The sequence below is a fragment of the Metarhizium acridum genome (assembly GCF_019434415.1).
Source record: "Metarhizium acridum strain ARSEF 324 chromosome Unknown scaffold_1, whole genome shotgun sequence".
Classification (NCBI taxonomy): Eukaryota; Fungi; Ascomycota; class Sordariomycetes; order Hypocreales; family Clavicipitaceae; genus Metarhizium; species Metarhizium acridum.
Window position 1 is genome coordinate 6,931,789 of NW_027094015.1, and position 18,696 is coordinate 6,950,484.

At 53.6% G+C, this 18,696-nt stretch overlaps 10 protein-coding genes across 11 annotated transcripts; 4 read left to right on the forward strand and 6 right to left on the reverse strand.

The window, feature by feature from the left end:
- Positions 1–20: 20 nt before the first annotated feature.
- URA2_2 (Carbamoyl-phosphate synthase) lies at positions 21–296 on the forward strand (the record flags this gene model as incomplete). Its single annotated transcript, XM_066117153.1, has 1 exon — positions 21–296. The coding sequence occupies one exon, from the start codon at positions 21–23 to the stop codon at positions 294–296; it is 276 nt and encodes a 91-aa protein (XP_065979043.1).
- A 568-nt stretch (positions 297–864) lies between these two features.
- PDX3_1 (pyridoxamine-phosphate oxidase) lies at positions 865–1,752 on the forward strand (the record flags this gene model as incomplete). The annotated part of the gene is made up of 2 exons (XM_007814531.2): positions 865–904; positions 1,043–1,752. The coding sequence occupies 2 exons, from the start codon at positions 865–867 to the stop codon at positions 1,750–1,752; spliced, it is 750 nt and encodes a 249-aa protein (XP_007812722.2).
- A 640-nt stretch (positions 1,753–2,392) lies between these two features.
- On the reverse strand, positions 2,393–3,408 carry J3458_002162 (uncharacterized protein; the record flags this gene model as incomplete). The annotated part of the gene is made up of 2 exons (XM_007814530.2): positions 2,393–3,147; positions 3,246–3,408. 2 exons carry the CDS (start codon positions 3,406–3,408, stop codon positions 2,393–2,395), a joined length of 918 nt encoding a protein of 305 aa, XP_007812721.1.
- A 558-nt stretch (positions 3,409–3,966) lies between these two features.
- On the forward strand, positions 3,967–4,542 carry J3458_002163 (uncharacterized protein; the record flags this gene model as incomplete). Its single annotated transcript, XM_066117154.1, has 1 exon — positions 3,967–4,542. The coding sequence occupies one exon, from the start codon at positions 3,967–3,969 to the stop codon at positions 4,540–4,542; it is 576 nt and encodes a 191-aa protein (XP_065979044.1).
- A 2,311-nt stretch (positions 4,543–6,853) lies between these two features.
- J3458_002164 (uncharacterized protein) lies at positions 6,854–7,441 on the reverse strand (the record flags this gene model as incomplete). The annotated part of the gene is made up of 2 exons (XM_007814529.2): positions 6,854–6,876; positions 6,940–7,441. 2 exons carry the CDS (start codon positions 7,439–7,441, stop codon positions 6,854–6,856), a joined length of 525 nt encoding a protein of 174 aa, XP_007812720.2.
- Positions 7,442–8,187: 746 nt separating this feature from the next.
- Positions 8,188–8,607, reverse strand: J3458_002165 (uncharacterized protein; the record flags this gene model as incomplete). The annotated part of the gene is made up of 1 exon (XM_066117155.1): positions 8,188–8,607. One exon carries the CDS (start codon positions 8,605–8,607, stop codon positions 8,188–8,190), a length of 420 nt encoding a protein of 139 aa, XP_065979045.1.
- Positions 8,608–8,931: 324 nt separating this feature from the next.
- J3458_002166 (uncharacterized protein) lies at positions 8,932–9,442 on the reverse strand (the record flags this gene model as incomplete). Its single annotated transcript, XM_066117156.1, has 2 exons — positions 8,932–9,311; positions 9,370–9,442. 2 exons carry the CDS (start codon positions 9,440–9,442, stop codon positions 8,932–8,934), a joined length of 453 nt encoding a protein of 150 aa, XP_065979046.1.
- A 342-nt stretch (positions 9,443–9,784) lies between these two features.
- On the reverse strand, positions 9,785–11,994 carry J3458_002167 (uncharacterized protein). The gene is made up of 2 exons (XM_066117157.1): positions 10,209–11,994; positions 9,785–10,151 (listed from the first exon to the last, which is right to left on the reverse strand). Exons 1-2 carry the CDS (start codon positions 11,095–11,097, stop codon positions 10,126–10,128), a joined length of 915 nt encoding a protein of 304 aa, XP_065979047.1. The 5' UTR covers positions 11,098–11,994; the 3' UTR covers positions 9,785–10,125.
- An 815-nt stretch (positions 11,995–12,809) lies between these two features.
- Positions 12,810–13,449, reverse strand: J3458_002168 (uncharacterized protein). The gene has a single exon (XM_066117158.1). It carries the CDS (start codon positions 13,237–13,239, stop codon positions 12,874–12,876), a length of 366 nt encoding a protein of 121 aa, XP_065979048.1. The 5' UTR covers positions 13,240–13,449; the 3' UTR covers positions 12,810–12,873.
- A 215-nt stretch (positions 13,450–13,664) lies between these two features.
- On the forward strand, positions 13,665–16,030 carry PPH3_1 (phosphoprotein phosphatase PP4 catalytic subunit). 2 transcript variants are annotated; one of them, XM_066117159.1, is made up of 4 exons: positions 13,665–13,909; positions 13,971–14,094; positions 14,153–14,243; positions 14,309–16,030. In XM_066117159.1, exons 1-4 carry the CDS (start codon positions 13,893–13,895, stop codon positions 15,325–15,327), a joined length of 1,251 nt encoding a protein of 416 aa, XP_065979049.1. In that variant the 5' UTR covers positions 13,665–13,892; the 3' UTR covers positions 15,328–16,030. The 2 variants fall into 2 exon arrangements, with proteins under 2 accessions (XP_065979049.1, XP_065979050.1); XM_066117160.1 differs by having other exon boundaries at positions 13,672–14,094.
- The last annotated feature ends 2,666 nt before the right edge of the window (positions 16,031–18,696 follow it).

An 18,696-nucleotide genomic window follows, 5' to 3' on the forward strand; every position in this document is an offset into this window, starting at 1 on the left:
AGAAGAGGGAGCACGTCGCCATGCCCTTCATCGCCACGGCCGAGATCTCGGGCGCGGGGGCCGTCATTTCCAGCGTGGCCGACTACGCGAGGTGGGTAAAGGCGCTGCTGAAGAAGGGCGCGTTTCTATCCGAGGCCACGCACGACGACATTGTCCGGCCGCGCTTCATTTCCATGGCGGTTTCCATGGCGGAGCCGAGCAAGGGCGCCGACGTGACGACGTACGCGCTGGGCTGGTTCCGGACGAGCCTGCACGGCGAGAGGACCATCGCCCGCGATATATCCAAGTTGCGTTGATGGAGGCGGTGGTTGGGACGCGAATGGGACCGTTGAGTCGTCGACATCTGAAGACAAGTGACTAGGTAGGGTCCTACAGCGACGACTCTCATCAACATCTACTTTCGAACAGCCGTTTGCCCGCATCAAAATGGGACATGGACTGGTTTTACAAGGCAAGGCAAGGCTTCATAATGGCACAGCCAATCCCTGCCATATCACATTAGAGCATTCAGTACGGAGCACCTCTAACCAAGAGAGACGTCGACATCTCTCCCCACTCTCGTACCGTGCATAAATGAACATGAAGCAAAATGCACTGTGCTTCTCCCGCGGCCACCCGCCACCCGTGGAGCCACCCGACTCCGACGCCTTCCCGAGAAAATAGTCATCGTCATACCACCAGCCCACGACTACTCATCCTCACCCCATTCCACCAGCATCAATCATGTCCTCGCTCACCCTCGCCCAACAGCCAGCATAAGAGAAGGCACGGAGGAAAAGAACCGTAAACAGCCGCCACGGCTCTCCCAAAACTCACTCGTTGATGCGCTGCACACGCCCCAGGGCACTGTTCGCACGCTCCACCATGGCACTCTACCGCCGGCCGTCCCAGGCCAAGCTCATCTGTAAGCCTGCCTCACCTTGAAAGAAAAAGAAGAAAAATACACCACACCTGCAGAAGCCCTCCCACGGGGGTTGGCTCGGGAAGAAGAAGGAATCAAACAAAGTTGAAAATAAAAATGCCAACGCTCCCTCCCTCCCAGTCGCACCGGCCGGCTCATCCCCCCACGGCCAAGCCGAGCAGTTCACCAAGTCGACGCTCTCCAGAAGGGACCTCGACCCGACGACGCCGACGCCCCAGTTCAACAGCTGGTTCTCGCAGGCGCAGGCCTCGGCCATCTCGCAGCCCGAGGCCTGCACCCTGTCCACGGCCGAGCTGCCGTCGGGCCGCGTCTCCTCGCGCATCGTCTACCTCAAGGAGCTCGACGCGGCGGGCGGCTACGTCGTCTACTCCAACTTTGGGACGTCGCGCAAGGCCGCCGACCTGGCCACCAACCCGCACGCCGCGCTCGTCTTCTTCTGGGGCCCGCTGCAGAGGCAGGTGCGCGTCGAGGGCGTCGCGAGCCGGTACTCGCCCGAGGAGAGCCAGGAGTACTTTGACACGAGGGTCAGGGGCAGCAGGATCGGCGCCTGGGCGAGCCGCCAGAGCCAGGTGCTGGAGCCGAACGGGGACGTGGACGGCGACGACGGCCGGGCGCAGCTCGAGGGGTGGGTGGCCGACGCCGAGAAGAGGTTCGAGGGCAGGGAGGACATCCCCGTGCCCGATTTCTGGGGCGGGCTGAGGATTGTGCCCACGCGCGTCGAGTTCTGGCAGGGCCGGCCGTGCCGCTTGCATGACCGCTTTGTCTACGTCAGGGAGGAGGGGAGGGACGGCGAGGACGACAAGTGGACGTTGCAGAGGTTGAGCCCCTAGGGTACAAGAGCGGGGGAAAAGGCATAGATTATCGGCATTCCGAAACGCCCAAGAGCCAGCACAGAACGTAGACTAGAGTTACTCTATCGCGACAGAATCGTAGTATATTAGGTTATGAACGGATGGTTATTTTACTGCCCAGCATTTTGAAAATCCCGTACGAATGGCATGATATTCAGCTGCCTATCGCGGTGAAGCGCCAATTATTGCGCTCATGCGTTTATTTCCAATATATCCCAGTATATCCCATGTGAAATGCTGCGCCATGTCCCCGCGGGGATTCTTTCCTCATTAAACCATTTTAGAAAGCAAGAACTCCGTGTTTCCTTAGTCAACAACCAGGGTATGTGTGCAAAAGAGAAAGCCGACAAAAAGAAAGACAAGTCTGAGCCAGAGATTTGCTAAACGAAAAAAATCCAACAAGGTAAAAAACACCCATCCTCAGTAGTAAAATGAGGAAAACGCCGCGCGAACCCTAGCCTTGGAGCGTTGTCTCCCAAGGCCCAGTAGGAAATGCGTCATATTGACATCAGGCCGCTTGCTATCATGTTCCTGGTAAACGCCAATCTGATGTTTTGCAATGAGAAACTGATGATATCATACCGCTTATGTGCGGGGAGTGACAACCTAAACTCATCATCTAAAAGTAGGGAGTTCCAAGGGCTTCACTTCGTGGCGTCGTCACGGCTTCGGGAGACGTGGTGCACGGAGTCTCTGAAGGGGTCAAAGACAGGCCAAGTCCCAGGGCCGTCGTTGGAGGCATCATGGTCTTGGATCGACAGTGGCCGAGGACGAAATTGCGGTCGCCGTTGCTGCTGCTACTGGCAAGGCTATCGGGTGGTGAGAGCGGGGGGGTGTCCCAATCCAGTTGCTTTCCGGCCAACTGCATGTCTACCATGGCATCGGACAGACAGTCTTCGTCGCACAGTGGCATGATTCGATAGTTGAGGCTCTCCATAATGCATCGCTCGGTAGCATTGAGCTGGTCGTGTGACCATGTACCATGTCCCCAGGCATCGCAATAATACTGGGTTGGCTGTTGAGGGTCCTCAATAAACTTGACAGCAATGACAAGCGCTGCAAGAATGATGAGCTCCGGTGGCACGGAGTCGATGTGCAGCATCTGGTGCTGCTGGTGTTGGTACAATAGCGGAGTCGGAGGGAGTGTATGTCGTTTGCTTGTCGACGAGGCGGCCAATGCTCCGGGCAGCAAAGGACAGGAGAGCCGCCACGCCCGGGCAAACTTCTTGTCCAAGCTGTCGAGAATACATACCGCGAGGGCAACTGTCTCGATAGGCAAGTCGGCACGGCTTAGAATTGCCTGTACAGTGGGCACAGAAGCCATGGCCAACGAAGCTGACGAGGGAATGAGGTTTACCAAGTGGATGGCTGGTCCTGTTGGGAGTATTCGTGGTCAACAACCTAGTATATCAAGCCATGTGTGACGCGAGGGGAAAGAGCAGCAGTGTCAATGTGACCGGCAATGTACACACCTCGATATTTCGCCTCGAGAGGCTCTCCATCTTCTAAGCTGCTGGAAGCAATTGTGCACGGCGATTTGGATTCCTTGCATGTTGGGGGAGGTGTGGGAAGATTCGAAAGTGGTCGATAGGTGAAGTAGGTGCTGTCGTCGTCTGCCATGTTACCTCGACGCATTCTGGGCAATGTGTAGCTTCCCAGCTCCATCACCAGGTTTGGTCCTCAATTCAAAGTGCAGAAGGGTTTCTCCCATGTTTTGACAGCAGAACGTTCCCACCAGCTTTCCCCCTAGCTTCCCCTCTTCCCTTGTTGTAATGCTCTGTGGCGGCCGGCTTCGAAGCGGTGACGGCGGCTGCTGAATGCTCAGCACAGGGATGCGATCACGCGAGCGCCACAACCCACTTCAAGTCGGCAATGAGAGGGGAAAAAGAAGAGACGGTCCTTATATCCTGCGATAGAAGGTGAAGAAGAGAAGGGAGGTGGGAAGGCTGGCTTTGATAAATGCCGTTTGCTCAGAACGAGACAGCCTGTCAGCTGCATGTCGACGGCAGGGCCAGGCTGTGAATAAACATGTTCCTGAGACTAGGTAGGCATCCCAAGGAAAAGGACCCAGAGCTTCGTCTACACGAGCTAGGGTACGGCCTTGTCCCGGTGGAATCTTTCTTGCTCAGGGGTCCGTCTTAGCCTCCAAGCGCGCCAAGAGCTGGATTGACTGGGCAAACTGGAAAAGCATGCATGGATAGCCCGCTCGACCGTTCGCGGTTCGTTGTGCTGGGTCGTTCCGGACGAGTGAAAATCATGGCCCCATTGGGTCAGTCGTGGGTGAGCCATGGCGACAGCCAGGATCACGGGCGGTGGAGGCGGAGCCAAGCCCAGGACTCATTGAGACCGATGCCTCCTTGCCTTTGCCCTCCTTTCCGAGGTGCTAAATACAGTGCTTCTCCACCAGCGTGCCCCGGACCATCTTTGAATGCATGCTGCATGCTCATGTTGGTTGTTGATGTATTTTGGATTGCGAAGGGTTCAAAATACCAGCGCCCAAAAGGCAAAAAGGGCTTGGGCAAAAAAGTGATTCGTCAGTCGACAAGTCCACCTCCTGCTTCATTACCATCGTCTTTGTTGGGTATCCTCAGGTTGGTTTCCATTGTGACAGGACAAAGGGTTGTCACCCTGCTCGAATATCATGATGGTGTGCTTGATGAGACAAGCCGGTCAGCTCAGTGCAAAGGGAGAGATGCGACGAGTGAGAACTGCTTCAGGAATGGATTCATGCTGCATCATGAGGACAAGGCAACGAATGAGCCCTGCTAAATCATTGAAGCCCATCACCAGCCTGACTGGCTGCAGCCACCCAAACGGGCGACGGCAAGTTGACCCAACAGACGTAAAAAGCTCTCGTCCAAGTGTTGCATTGATACAGTGCCGGCTTACAATGACCAAGTCGTCGCCGTTCACCTTTAATGTTTGCTCTCTATGGTAACATACACAAGTCACTAAAAGCAGGTGTAAGCGCCTCATCTCAGATCATGCTGCATGAGTTCGTGGGCTGCCGCCAATCCGCGAGCTAAGCCTGCGGATTTCATCCCAAGTGTTGTTGGCCCTCAGGCCCAAATGGATTGACAACAAAAAATTGAAATGATTGTGCCACGGGTCCATCGCGGCAGCCGACTACTAGTACGGCTAGGGGACAGCCGTCATCTTGAAAAGTGAGTGGTTGAGACTTATGTACCAACGCCTCGCGGCTTGAACTTCAGCCAAGGCTGATGGCCAAATTCGTCCCTATCCATGAGGGTTGGTCTTAGTAATTGGCATCGCCGCACAACCCGGTACTTATTGGTTTCAGCTGCCGAAATAGTGCAGAAGTAGTTTCCGACTTCAGCAGAAAAGACCATGGAGGCATGTCATTTCGACATGGTAAAATCCCGCCCGATCCGCCAAATGTCGTATCAGGCTTGGCATTCTGCAAGCCCTTGGGCCTCCCCCTAAAACTGTGGGTACCGTGATTACGTCGCCGACGGTGACAAACAGGAAAGAGTATCAGGACGTTGATTGAGGCGTAAATGGTATCTGAGCCTCGACTGGGTTCCGGTAATCTCGTTCCCACTTGTGCCTGGAGCCGGCGCCTTTCAGGGGCTTTGTACGTTGAACCCCGACTGTTTTCGTGGACTTTTGGCAATGCGAAGCTTTGGGCTCAATAATGAACGCCATCCATCCATATCGGATCCTGGCAATAAGTGGCCTGATAATATTGAGGCCGACTGGTGACGGCATGATGTTCGCCGCATGCGGACCCACGAACTCTCATCCAGCTAAATCTGGCTTGTCTCATCGACGATGTTGTGCTCTGTGAGATGCAGCGGCGATTCCGGGGAATTTGTTGATCTATTCATGCGGTCTTTTAACATGCATTTATACGTCGTCGTCGTCGTCGTCGTCGTCGTCGTCGCCGCATGGCAGAGGGTTGATGCAATATTCTGAAATGTCGACTGGTCCTTCATCGCGAACCCGCAACGCGACCAAGGCAGGTGTGTGCACCTCGATTGCAGGGAAAGAGCGAGTCAAGACGTTCTGAACCGGTGACGTCAGCCGTCGTCAATTACGGTCTTATCGATCCCATGTTCCACCACCTGATCTGTAGCAGCCAACACAGGTCTGATCCTGAATCTGAAATCTTTCCTCAGCTCTCCATCTAGTCTCCCATCTTCGGCCGAATTTTTTGCGTCACCGACAGAGCACTCTCCAGCAGGATCCGATGGGTCAGGGGTCGAGTCCCTCCTTTCAGGCCCCAAAGTCTGACTTTACGTGGCGTGAACTGCGCAGCCTCAGCAGCCAATAAATGATGCCGTCCCTTCCCAATAAGCAGCAAAGTTCGGCGATCCTGCATTGGCCAACGGGAAGCTGCATGGACCCCTTCGCATTGCCGCCACCAATGGTCCGATTGGTGGCTATGTTGAGCCAGCGTGACGAGAAACCAAAAATTTAGCTTTTGACGCGCTGGAGCCCTCCAAACGGGGGCATTTGCGCCGACGCACAACGGCGTCGCGGAAGAAGCCGACTGCTATCGCTATCAGGGGTCGTCTGCACCGTCTGCATCCTCCAAAGCTACCCGGTAGCCAGATGACGCAGGGCAAAAGATGGAGCGACTGCCAAGGCAATTGGGTATGCCAGCAGCTGAAGCCTCTTGTGCCCGACGGGCTGATTTGCAGAACATGCCATACTAGCCGAATAGTACAGCATGGTAAATAATGCCATATTGACTATATTGACCGCAGAAGTTGCATGAGAATATCGATCACAACGCGGAGAGGGCAGATACAGGTTTCACCACGACAATATTGTTGATTCATGCTCTCAACTCCTCTACTAACCAGCAGCCTCACCCCATCGAGCCCGAGTGTAGCACCAGGAGAGCTCGCGCTGCGGTACAACACGAAACTTCCCAGCTTAGCCGGTCCATCTTTGTGCAGGATGCCTTGTCAAGAAATACATTCCACCCAAAGCAAAATTTCTCAACCACATCTCCAACCCCCTGTCTACTCCGAGGTCTTCAAGAATAAGCTAGGTCCCTTCTTCAACCGCACCGGTAGCCACAAAGATGTACAATCCATAGTCACGTCATTCCTCAGATAATGACGGTAGGAGTGACTTGAGATGCCCGTTAGCTTGGAATGTTCTGATGGGCCAGTAGACAAGGGAAACGGGACTCACCAGTGCTCGCAACGACAGATTGGATCTGAGGGACCAGAGCAACATCAATGATGCTGCCAATGTCAAAGGCACCGATGCCGTTGATCAGGCCCAGGTTGAGGGCGCCCAGGTTGAGTCCTGCAAGGTCAAACTGGTTGAAGACGCCAGTCTGTGCGATGGCCAGAACAGTCTGCAGCTGCTGGAACTGGAGCAGGGCATTGATGTTGAAGGTGCCGACGTTGAAGAGGTCCTGGAAGGCAAAGACGTTGAAGTTGTTCTGAAGAGCCAGGCGCTGAAGAAGATCAAAGTTGAGGGACTGCCGGTTCAGCGAGAAGAGATAGCTCAGATCCTGCTGCTTGAAGTTGAGGTTGTTGACGCGCTTGGCGTCAAATGCACCGCGCTCAAAGACGGGGAGAGCAACCGAAGTGTCTGCTTGGACTTCGGCTTCGGCGACGGGGGCCGGGGCCGGGGCGGCGGCGACAAGGGCGGCGAAAGTGCCGGCGAGAACGGTAGACAGCTTCATGGTGAATGGAGGTTGAAGAAGAATTAAGTGTACTAAGTGTAAATGCTTGTTTGCAAGACCGAAACGGAGCACAGCTCAAGTGTTCGGGTTGTATAGTAATAAAGGATGGAAACGAACAGCGAGCACAGCTGCAGCATGGTTGTTAGTTGGAAAAGCACTATTCTCATATACATAACTCGGGTTTCGGAGACTGTACCTCTGGAAATGAATGTATAGGAAAGTAGTTGAAGAATGTTTTGAAATGAATGGGTTGGTGAGTAGAGCAGAGGCCTGATCCAAGACGAACCATCCAAGGCATTATATACCAAGAGGCCATCAAGACGCAACTCTCCCCCATCATCCCCATCATCACTATTGCACCGCATCTCAGAACGCCCCAAGGCAGGCAGCCAAGCACGCTAACCCGGCAAATGTCCATCCCGACCTCACCTCCTCGGCACCCACGTCCATCCGGACTGGTGTTCTTTGTCCAAACACAGAAAGGGCATCATCCCAACGTCTTCGGATGGCTGCGCCTCCGGCAGAGTACACCACAACAGACTGAAAGAAAAAAGGTCAAGATGCCAAGACTATTAGGCTGTATCGTTGCAGAAGACGGGCCCGGCTTCAGATGACGGAGTTTTAACACTCTGCGCCGGTAGCGTTTTGTGGCAGTCGATCAGACGAAGGCGCCTTGGCTGGTATATGCGGTCCACACAATAAAGAACAAAAAAGGACCGCGTGCTGTTCTAGTTCGGATCATTCCGTCACAAAGTGCTGCCAACACACTTTCCTCCGACAGGCACGTTTGAGGGGGGGGAACCTAGATTGGATGCCAGGGGGTAGTTTGTTTTGGGGTTGGGCTGAAGAACAGGTAAAAAGGGACGATATTGCGTCTGATGTGGGCTGCGGGGGGTTGGAGATGAGGCCGCCTTGTGAGACGAGTACTGGAGACGTTGTGTGTCTGAAGTGTGCGCGTTTGCATTGACGCCACGCATTGGGGAAACGCATCGTGACGAGGCTGGGGTCGATTTGAAATGACGACGATTATAGCTGCCACCTGAGATTTCGGTAGCTGCATGGCCAACGAAAGGGGCGCTGGCGTTGCGCGTGAGCAGGACATGTGTAGAATAGGATTTTGGCTCGTTTACATGTCTAGCTGCAGATTTCGGGAGTTGGCAGTCCATCTTGCCAACAACTTAAGCTCCGAGCTAGTCGGCACACCGCACGTACTGAGCCCTCACGGCGGCACGTTGGAAGAGTTGAAAAAACCAAGAGATGAGAATACATGGCACATGCCCCGCAGATAGCCCAACTCTATGGCTGATGAACAAGACATCAATGTTTCTTGCCATGTACACAAAGGCTCCACCGCTTGATACCCGTCCCGACTGCCTTGTAGCTTCATTGCGTGTATGACAGGGTATTAGTAAAGGAGCATCTTGCTGGGAAGCCCAGCAGCACTGTCGAATAGAAGGACGGATGTTTCTGATTTGCACCCCGTGCGCTCCTCACAGAAGCAACATGGCTCCGCCAGTGACTGCAGCAACACCGGCCGGGCCAAGATTGCGAGGAACCATGGCACCAGCCGCGTTGGCCGCAGTAGCACTGGTCGTCGAAGCAGACGTGGAACCAGATCTTGTAGCCAACGAGGCGCGAGATGCGCCAGCACTCCCCGTCGCCGCGGGCACATTTCCAGTCTGCGTCGCCCCGGGGGCCGGCGACAACTTGTCGGCACCGGCAGTCACGACAAGAGGAACCATCATGTCCTTGTACGGCGTGATGGCGTCTTTGCCCTGCGACATGTACGATGAGGACCCGACAGCCACCCCAGCCTTGCTGTCGCACTCTCCGCGATTCTGGTCGGAGCTCGCACGAGATCTCGTGAGACCTGTCAAAGAAGCGGTTATTCAGCCTGGCCAAGGTTTCTTGCAAGAAGAAACACTCACCAGACGGCGGACTGAGGTTGAAAACGAGTGAAGTTAGTCGAGACAAAAAGAAGAAAGGAAATGCTGATTCCATTGCTGTTAATAAATACCCTGTGGAGGGTGTTGCTATTGCCATCCTGCCTCTTACATGGCCCAACTTGGATACGGCCGAAAGGAAAACCGGGCTACAAGGGGCGGCGGCGGCACTTTTACCATGAGCTAAGATTCACGGCAGTCCGTCATGCGTGACCGTAATTTACCAAATTCCATATCCTTCTGCCATTGTCCAATCGCAAGTTGAGCATGTTCATACAGCACCGTCACGGTTCCCCCTCCGTCTAAGGGGAGCCCAGCATGTGGAAAAGTTCAACAAGACTCGGGGCAGTGCAAAGCGAGAGCAAACCAGACCCTTTCAAACCCTCATCTACTTGATAATGGGGCTACCGGTTTGAGAACCGGCGCAGCAAACGGCCGTGACAAACCTAGAAAAACTTTGAGTGATTATACAATTCGTAGCAACGGGTCTTTCATTTTCCTTCATGAATTTGGCATTTGAATAGCTCTGGTTTCTGTAGCGGGCATCGCGAAATAAAATTCATCCCTTCTCCGTCACCCATTGTGAGTCAGACCTTTCCATTCTCAGACTAATTTCTCTGCTTTTTAGTCTTGTCCTAGTCTCAAATATACCATGCCTTGTATCCCAATTTCTTACCCCAAATCCCCACCTTGATCCCTAAAGCACGTAAAGTTCATCGCTCTTCAACTGGGGCAGCGAAGTTATTCAACATCGCGCTTGAGAATAGCTGCTAATTGTTAGCTAGCTGCGATGATTTGCGTCTATTACGGTAGATGAAACTTACCGACGTTGAGACCGCTGTTTGAGAATCCATTGCTGAGGACAGTAATAACCTGTTGTCTGGGAACAACACCAGACAGAGCAAGGCCCTGCACCACCTGAAGCTGGTTGAGCACAACAATCTGGTTGGCAAAGTTCAGGCCCGAGATAGCCTGAAGGTTGATATTTTGACCAATCCCCATTTGGTTGATGATGGCTGTGATGGAAGGGGTCAAGACGTTTTGGAAAAGACTGCCCTGAAGAAGGCCGTTCTGAATAATTTGGTTGATATCGTTGTTCCTGTTTCCATTGTTGTTGTTGTTGCCGTTGTTCTGGTCCTTGTTATTGTTGTTGTTGTTGCCGTTGTTGCCCTTGTTGTTGTTCTGGTCCTTGTTATTGTTGTTATTGTTGTTGTTGTTTTTGTTGTTATTTTGGTCCTTGTTGTTGTTGTTATTGTTTTGGTTCTCGTTATTATTCTGGTCCTTGTTGTTGTTGTTCTGGCCCTTGTTGTTATTATTGTTGTTGTTCTGGCCCTTGTTATTGTTGTCCTTGTTCTGATCCTTGTTCTGGTCCTTGTTCTGGTCCTTGTTCTGGTCCTTGTTCTGGTCCTTGTTCTGGTCCTTGTTCTGGTCCTTGTTCTGGTCCTGGTTATTTTGTGTTTGGGCAGGAGCTTCAGCGGCAGCAGTTGTAGATGCGGCGGCGGGAGCGGCGGTAGGAGATGGGCGTTCGCCTTCAGCCGCCTCCTCTCTCGCCATCAACTCTACAAGGCTCAAGCCTCGCTTCTCCAGATCCTCCTCGACGATGCTATCAACACCGGGAAGGGGTTGGAGAGCCGCTCGCTCAGCCAGCTGAACAGGAACAGCCACAGCGGACACCAGGCCGGCCGTGAAGAGAAGGACAGAAACAGACTTCATTATGTCGGTACTAAAGTGAAGGGAATGTTTTTTTAAGGGTAAAAGAGGGTTGGAAATAATTATGTGTCAAATGAAACAGAAGTAGAGCGCAGCTCTTGAAGGAAAGTGATAAAAGGAGAGGAAGGAAAACGAAGGCCTCGAGTGTGTAAATCTTTGCAGATGATGACCAGAATTAAATCCTCCCAACTGATGCGGGAGAGGCACCTCATGATATATAGTCGACGGCCATTGCCCTGAGCTCCGTTTGAGTTTGCTGGGAATCAAGCCTAGAACATGGACCGGTACGAATTACTGTCGATATAGCGGAGCAGAAACGTCAGAAGCTCTCCAGGGACATTTAGCGGCCTTGGTATCGTTCCACCATGATCTTGATGATTCACCTCTGACACCGGCTTATGCACTTCCTTTGAGATCTCCGGCATCATTCATGCTCAAGCAGGTACAGCATCAAAAGACTCTACGCCACTGGCAGCTGGTGCAATGCACAACGGAGCATACCGGTCCCGACAGGTGGTGGCTGCTTGGATCGGTAAGGGCTAGGGCGGCATCAGACGACATAGGGCGACGCCTTCTGATTTCAGACGTCAGAGAAACCAGGGTCAACAGAGACAATTCCAAAAAGTCGAGAAAGAAGTCAGGCAATTTGAGACTTCTCATTGGTAACGTGGTCCCAGGTCAAGACACCATCGATGGGATTGGAGGAATGGATAATATGCTCAATGCCAAGCATCACTAGGATGCTAGACAAGAGTCTGAAAGCTGTTGCAAGGGGGGTCACATGGTGTAACGCCATTCGTGGATGAGGCCATACTATCTGGCAGTGCAGACGGGCAGGGGCGTTTGCGAGAGAGTAGGCGGTGTCATGAGGGTTTGGGACGGAACCAGGCTGAAGTTTTGAGTTGAGAAGCCGAGGCGTGGAGTCTGAATCTAGGTACTAGTAACTAGTACTCGCAAGGTGCTGGGTGTGGCACTAATTTAGAATAAAAGGAACCAGACTACTCCCTATCTGTAGGCGGGGCGAGAAACTCGCGGGGAAGGAAGGACCGGTCCTGGATGGCCCCTGGTTTGTCCACAGCGTCTCAGACGTCAGATCGTCCGGTATCCAGTATTGCCGACAGTCTCGGCTCTTGGCCCGACGTGCTGGTTGGCCATGTCTCTGTTTTCCTTACGCAACGGCAGAGACTCAAAAATAAGTTGGCCCGGATATTCCGTTTCCAAAAGACGCTTTGAAAGGAGGCAGCGGCGTCTTGTACCCAGCCACCCACCCACCTTACTCCTCGAAACAGCTCATGGATTCTTCGTCCAAAGACACTCATGCAGATACGGACTCATCAGCGCCTTGTCCTACAATTGATTTTATTGCTCGTCCTAAAAAAGTCCCCGCGATCAGACTAGAGTCTGTAGGCCAAATGCTCATCATTTTGGAGTTCAGTATCGATCTCATGGCCTGCCGGGTAGGGGAATCGCCGCGTCCCAATTCCATGCTCTAAATACAACCATTTCGGATCATGTTAGATCGTCCTGCACAGGCCACAGCATCTGTCAAGCATATATGGTCCTCTGATAAAAGCAGATTCTAGCAGAGCATAGCCGCGTAGGCAGAGGAAGCTACCCAGGCAGCCACATGCCTATTTGATAGAAGCAGTCCCGGCGCCAGACTTGCAAGGTATGGAGACAAGTCACCAACCCAACCAGGCCTCACAACAAACAGTCGCAAGTATATGGTGTCTCATTTTGTCCCATGTATTATTATTTTTACAATATCTGTCGTACACGTCATCGTCCCATCCGCTTCCCGCCCTGTACATCGTCGCCTTTATGGAACCCTAGCCACTCGCCCAACAAACCTCCCGGTTTCGGCACAGGGCATTCCCTCCTGGTTCGTTCTGATGTAGAGTCGGTATAGTCTTCCGTCATCTGATTAAATTGTACAATTCCATCCCGCGACTCGGCGGCCTCTCGTCGTCTCCACCTCCTCCGTCTGCCGTTCTCGTCTACAACTACTTCACCATCGGCGTACTTGGTTCGGGGCACTGGGCACGGTAGTAAGTGCGGCAGTGCAACGACGAAGAAACTGGCAACGAGCGTTGTTGCGAAGAGTGATGAGGTCATTCGCGACCTGGGGTGAAGATGGGGTGGCATGATCCCTCGGTGTTGTGTCTGACCTCCTCATCAAAGGACCATCGATGGGTTCGATTGGAAGGTTAGCGCAGAGATTGGTGCCCGATTGTAGCCCGGCTACTCACATAATAATTGGAACATATTCTAGCCGCGGCAGCAGTTGCGTAGACGGCGAAGAGCGACGGCCAAAGTTGACAATTGGCGTCGTTGGGTGACTTCGCAAGGTCTCTGCGTTGCGCCGCCAACAAAAAAAGGCGCCTCCGGAGTACTCATGTGTTGATCCGGGTCCTGTACGACTTGATGATTCCGAGGCTGCCTATTGGCTGGGACTCCTTGTACAATAGCCGGAGTCGGCGAAATGTAAATCCGCTCAACATATCCACCATCCCTGCCACTCTATCGTGGAGAATCTTGTTCGGTACGCACCACAAAACGGCTGAACCCACTGCCACCCGAGATTGGTTGAAGTGCTACATCTGGCCCGGCGTCACCTTGAACATCAACTCGCGCCTCTTTCGTACATACGCCTTCAACTACCACGACATCGCGGCCGCTAGCGATCAAACACAGCAGCAATATTTCTAGCATATACTCACGACTGAACATGATTTTTGTATCCTGAGCCGAGCTTGCAATCGACCGCGGCGCCTCACGCGCGACCCGAGGTCACCATCATGAGCGATCTCGACAAGTGAATTGCGCCCCGTCACCGAATCATGCCGCCTTGACGGACACTGACATTGATGGACTAGGGCTATCGCGCAGCTGCGTGCTTGTCGACCCATTCCAGAGGCCCAAGTGCGAGAGCTGTGCCACCGCGCACGAGAGCTTCTGATTGAGGAGGGCAACGTGGTGACGGTATCGGCGCCAGTCACAGTATGAAGATCAAGCCTCCTTCCTGGCGGTCGGTAGCCAAAGCTAACATTGGGGCTAGATCTGTGGCGACATTCACGGTCAGTTTCACGATTTGATGGAACTATTCCGAGTTGGCGGAGATGTTCCTGATACGAATTATTTATTCATGGGTAAATGCCACACAACCCTGCCCCATGCTCTACTGTTTCGTACACGTTACTAACGCCACGTTTAGGCGACTTTGTGGACCGAGGCTTCTATTCTCTTGAATCATTTCTTCTTCTTCTATGCTTAAAAGTACGATACCCCGACCGCATGACGCTTATCCGCGGCAACCATGAGTCCCGTCAAATCACCACAGTATATGGCTTCTACGATGAATGCCTGCGGAAATATGGAAGCGCAAACGTATGGCGATATTGCTGCGATGTGTTCGACTATCTGGCCCTCGGAGCCATTGTCCTGGGCGCATCCAACACACTGTCCCCCGCATCAGGACCAGTTGACGAAGAGACCGAGATTGAAGTGTGCGACCAGAACGGCTCCATCATGAGTCGGTTCCCTCGCCAGCGCCAGCAGTCTTCTCGGCCCAGCAGTTCCCAGGAACAAGGCGCAAACGGCAGCGGTCCCGCGGGGCAGACCGGACCTCCCGGCTCAGGCGCCTCGGGCTCCAGCAATGGCAGCGTGGGCAACCCAGCCGGAGCAGTGCTCTGCGTCCACGGCGGCCTAAGCCCCCTGATTGATACAGTCGATAAGATCCGCCTGATCGATCGGAAGCAAGAGGTCCCCCACGAGGGCGCCATGTGTGACCTGCTGTGGTCCGACCCCGACGACATCGATGGCTGGGGACTATCACCGCGCGGTGCAGGATTCCTCTTTGGCGCTGATATTGTCAAGGTATTCAACCACCGAAACGACCTGAGCCTCATTGCTCGCGCACATCAACTCGTCATGGAGGGCTTCAAGGAAATGTTCGACGCCTCGATTGTGACGGTCTGGTCGGCTCCGAATTACTGCTACCGCTGTGGCAACGTTGCTGCCGTCCTGGAGCTAACCGAAGACGAGTCTGGCACGGGCGTCTTCTCCCGCAGCAACGGTGACGTGAACAGGAGTGATGGCGGGCGAGGGGTAATGATGGAGTCGAATGGGATGGTGAAGAGCGGTCCTGCAAGACGGTATCGTGTGTTCCAGGCAGCACCCCAAGACTCACGGGGTATGCCCGCTAAGAAGCCCGTCGCAGATTACTTCTTGTAGAGGGACTGCATAGGCGGGTGATTCCCCCCCCCCCCCCTTTTTTTTTTTTTTGTTTTCAGCTGCTCTGCATCGACTAGACGTAGATGATGAATATGGGCCATGTCTCGGAATAGTTGCGGCGTTATAAAACGTATTCAAACTGTATCCATTATTAAGCTAGTTTCGTTGTTGCTCTCTGGAATATCTGCAAGTAGCCCATGCGTGTCGAGAAATGCGCGCCGAGGCCTGCCACTTGGCTGAGTGCCGGGCAACGGCCAGCTTATTCCGAGCAAACATGTGGCTAAACCCGTGCACGACCCCAGCAGAAGCGACATTATGCGTCTGTGTCCAATGTCGCAGCTTGATCCCAGACAGCCTTTGAGACATGAAGCGAGAGCCGCAATCCGCCAACGATACCGCCCAACCTACTCGCGGCATGCCAAAACATCATACTATTCACAGGGCGCCGGCCACAGCACGGACACGGCGCGTCGATCTGTAATGCGTGTCTCGAGACATGTCGAATCCTCGTGTTGCCTGGCGTCAATCACGGGTCCGATAATCAAGACATGGGCCTGATCATCTCACAGCCCCGGCAAGCCATTGACGGCGTCAGATCAGATCTCACAATGACAACCTGATGACTAGGACGACAATTCTGTCTCATCTAGATGTCATCATGGACAGACAGGCGGCGGCGGGTCATCCCGGACGGTGTTGTACGGAGTAGTCTGGTGCCGAGCGCCCTTCTGCCGACTACTATATTCGACGTGTCACCATTCAGAATGCCGGAGTTTGGTACGGTGAATTGTTATTCGACCTGGGGTGCGAAAGCGGCAGTGCACGAACGTCAAGTATCTGGGAGCTCTATTGATAACAGATTTGACGCATCAACACACAATTGCCGCATTTTGCGGGCTGCCGCGAATCAAGGCGGGCATGATGGTAAAGCGCTTCATCTAGGCTTAGCTATCGACGATGATGTCCCAACAAGGCACCTTGTACAAAGTGCAGCATGCGCCGGCACAAGTCCACCAGACAAACCGCTGACTCGAGGCTGGCCAAGGCATTTTCCACCCGTCCGCAGTGCCAACTGCCATGTCTTCGGCATCTACAGCCGTGGGGTGTGGATGGCCATGACTCTGCAGTCTCGTCCCCTGTGATGCGCCCTCGTATGGATGCAACGATGGATTGTATTCGTGTTGTACCAGTGGCCAGACACAGAAATGATGGTTCGAGCACGCGTGCGATTGGTCCCGGGACCAGCGGCGGTGGGAGTGGGCGCTGCTGCTGCAGGAGCCACAAGAGTCTATTTAAAAACCCACGCCAAAGCTGTGCCTTGGCGGCGTGGATCCCGGCTGGGTTCCAGTTCCAGCTGTCTGGTTTGCTGGGATTATTCCGGCAAGGGGCGTGAGTGTAGGGCTGTTTTGACGGCTGCTGAATCGTGCCTGTCGACCTCGCGAGCCGTGGGGGTGGTCAAGGTGGATTTTTTCTTTGCCAGGACAGCCGCCGTCGCTGCCTCGGCATCCGCAACACAATAGACTCTTGTTGGCGGAATACCAAGACAGACATGGTCCGATGATGACGATGGACACGCTTCGTCGGCAACGACGGGTTCGGAGTCCGGAACGGAATGGCGTCGTGGATCCACGACAAGGGAGACTCGGTGGTGGATCTAGATTCGGACGGGCCAGGAGGGGGCGCCGCGGCTGGTGGCGACGTTGCAATCAGGATGCTGGGGGCTCAGCCTGGCGTGCTGGAAGCAACGTTGACTGCTGGCGAGCCTTGGTGAAGCTCCACGTCGGTGTCTTGACGCCTGAGCGAGGCAAGGCAACAGACCACGGACCACTTGACGTCTCAATGGTCAAAGGCCGCAGCAGACGCAGGCGCGCTAGCCGCACACTGAGAGCGCCAGACAATCCAAATCAGACATGGAAGCCGTTGGAAGCCCACCGGCGAACCCAGTGCAACCTCGGCTGTGCGGCGTCGTCTTCTCTGAGATGCATCTACCCGTGGAGCGTGTTTTGTTTTGTCTTGTTTGTCCATGTGCCATGGCAGCGCCTGCAGCTTGACCTCAGCTGGCGCTGCATCCATCTGCATGTCCAGAGTCCGCCACGCTGTTTCCTAGTAATGTTTGAAGCTTTGAGTTTGACGCATGTCTTATTTGTATCTCCGCCGCCGGTCCTTCGTCACATTGCCGTCATATATCCGATGGCTGTATTGCCCCTGTTCGCATTTACATTAATACTTGCAATCGCCTGGTATGTCATGCTGGCCTCGGTGCCACTCTTGTGGCGTATGGCGTATATCTGCTACAGCCTCATCCACCTGTACCCGTATCAACGGCTTCATCGACTCCAAGGCAATTCTCTGTCGGGTCCAGAGATGGAGATTTTTCGAGTTCGAGTATTTGAGAACGAGCCCGTCGTGTCCCTGATTCCCATCCGCCCCTGTATCCGTGCCACTTCACAGTTATCCTACAAGTCACATATTCAGACGTGCTAGCTTTGAGACATCAGCCACCCACGATCCAATCGAGTCCCCACGAGTCCACGATCCTTACTACCCCAATTTGTGGCGTATCCCGTCCCTGCAGCTTCCTGACTCGATACTGCATGAGCCTCTGCTTCATCCTGTGCCACAGCTCCTTCCGCATGCCTCTGCGTCACGCTTGTAGTCGTACTTGTTGAAGTTTATAACCAATTGTTTTCTCCTGTTTGCTGTTCTTCACCCCTTTCCAGCTTGACAGGCCTGTGCTTGGCTGCTCCCGCAGTGCTGATGTCGCCGCCGGCAACCATCTGACTCGGCTCTCAACTGCTTCTCTCGTTTTGTACTCCCGATGCGCAGGGATATTGGCGGCTTCACTATCTCTGGCGTATATTTTAGTATGTTATTGTGCTACACACCATCCAGGGGTTTCCCGGCACTCTTCTATGGCGCCTTGCTGTGACTCTGTTTATTTTGCCCGGTAACACCCGTCCTGAACCGTCTGCGCTTGAAAAGAATAAAGTCATGCGCCGAAGAAAAAGAGGAGGAAAAGGAAAAAAAAAGGAAGCTAAGGAGGAAGCGCAGATGACAAGTCTCTCTCTCTGCATTTTTTTCTTCTTTTTTTTTTCTTAACAACTTTCTTCTCCTCCTCGTCAGGTTTTAATCTTATGGGATTAGGAGCTCACCGTGAATTTGACCGACTCCGTTGGCAACATCACCTCACCAATCAACAACCCAGGTTTACCACACCCTTTTTGGCGTGGCTGAGATGAATGCACAACTCGCTCGGACTGCGGGTGTCACGCTTCGTCAACCCCGTTCAGTCCAATTCTTCGACTTCATTCCGTAATTCGTTAGATTACACAAGCCCAGTCTTGCGGCACTCGCCAATCGTGTAGAAAC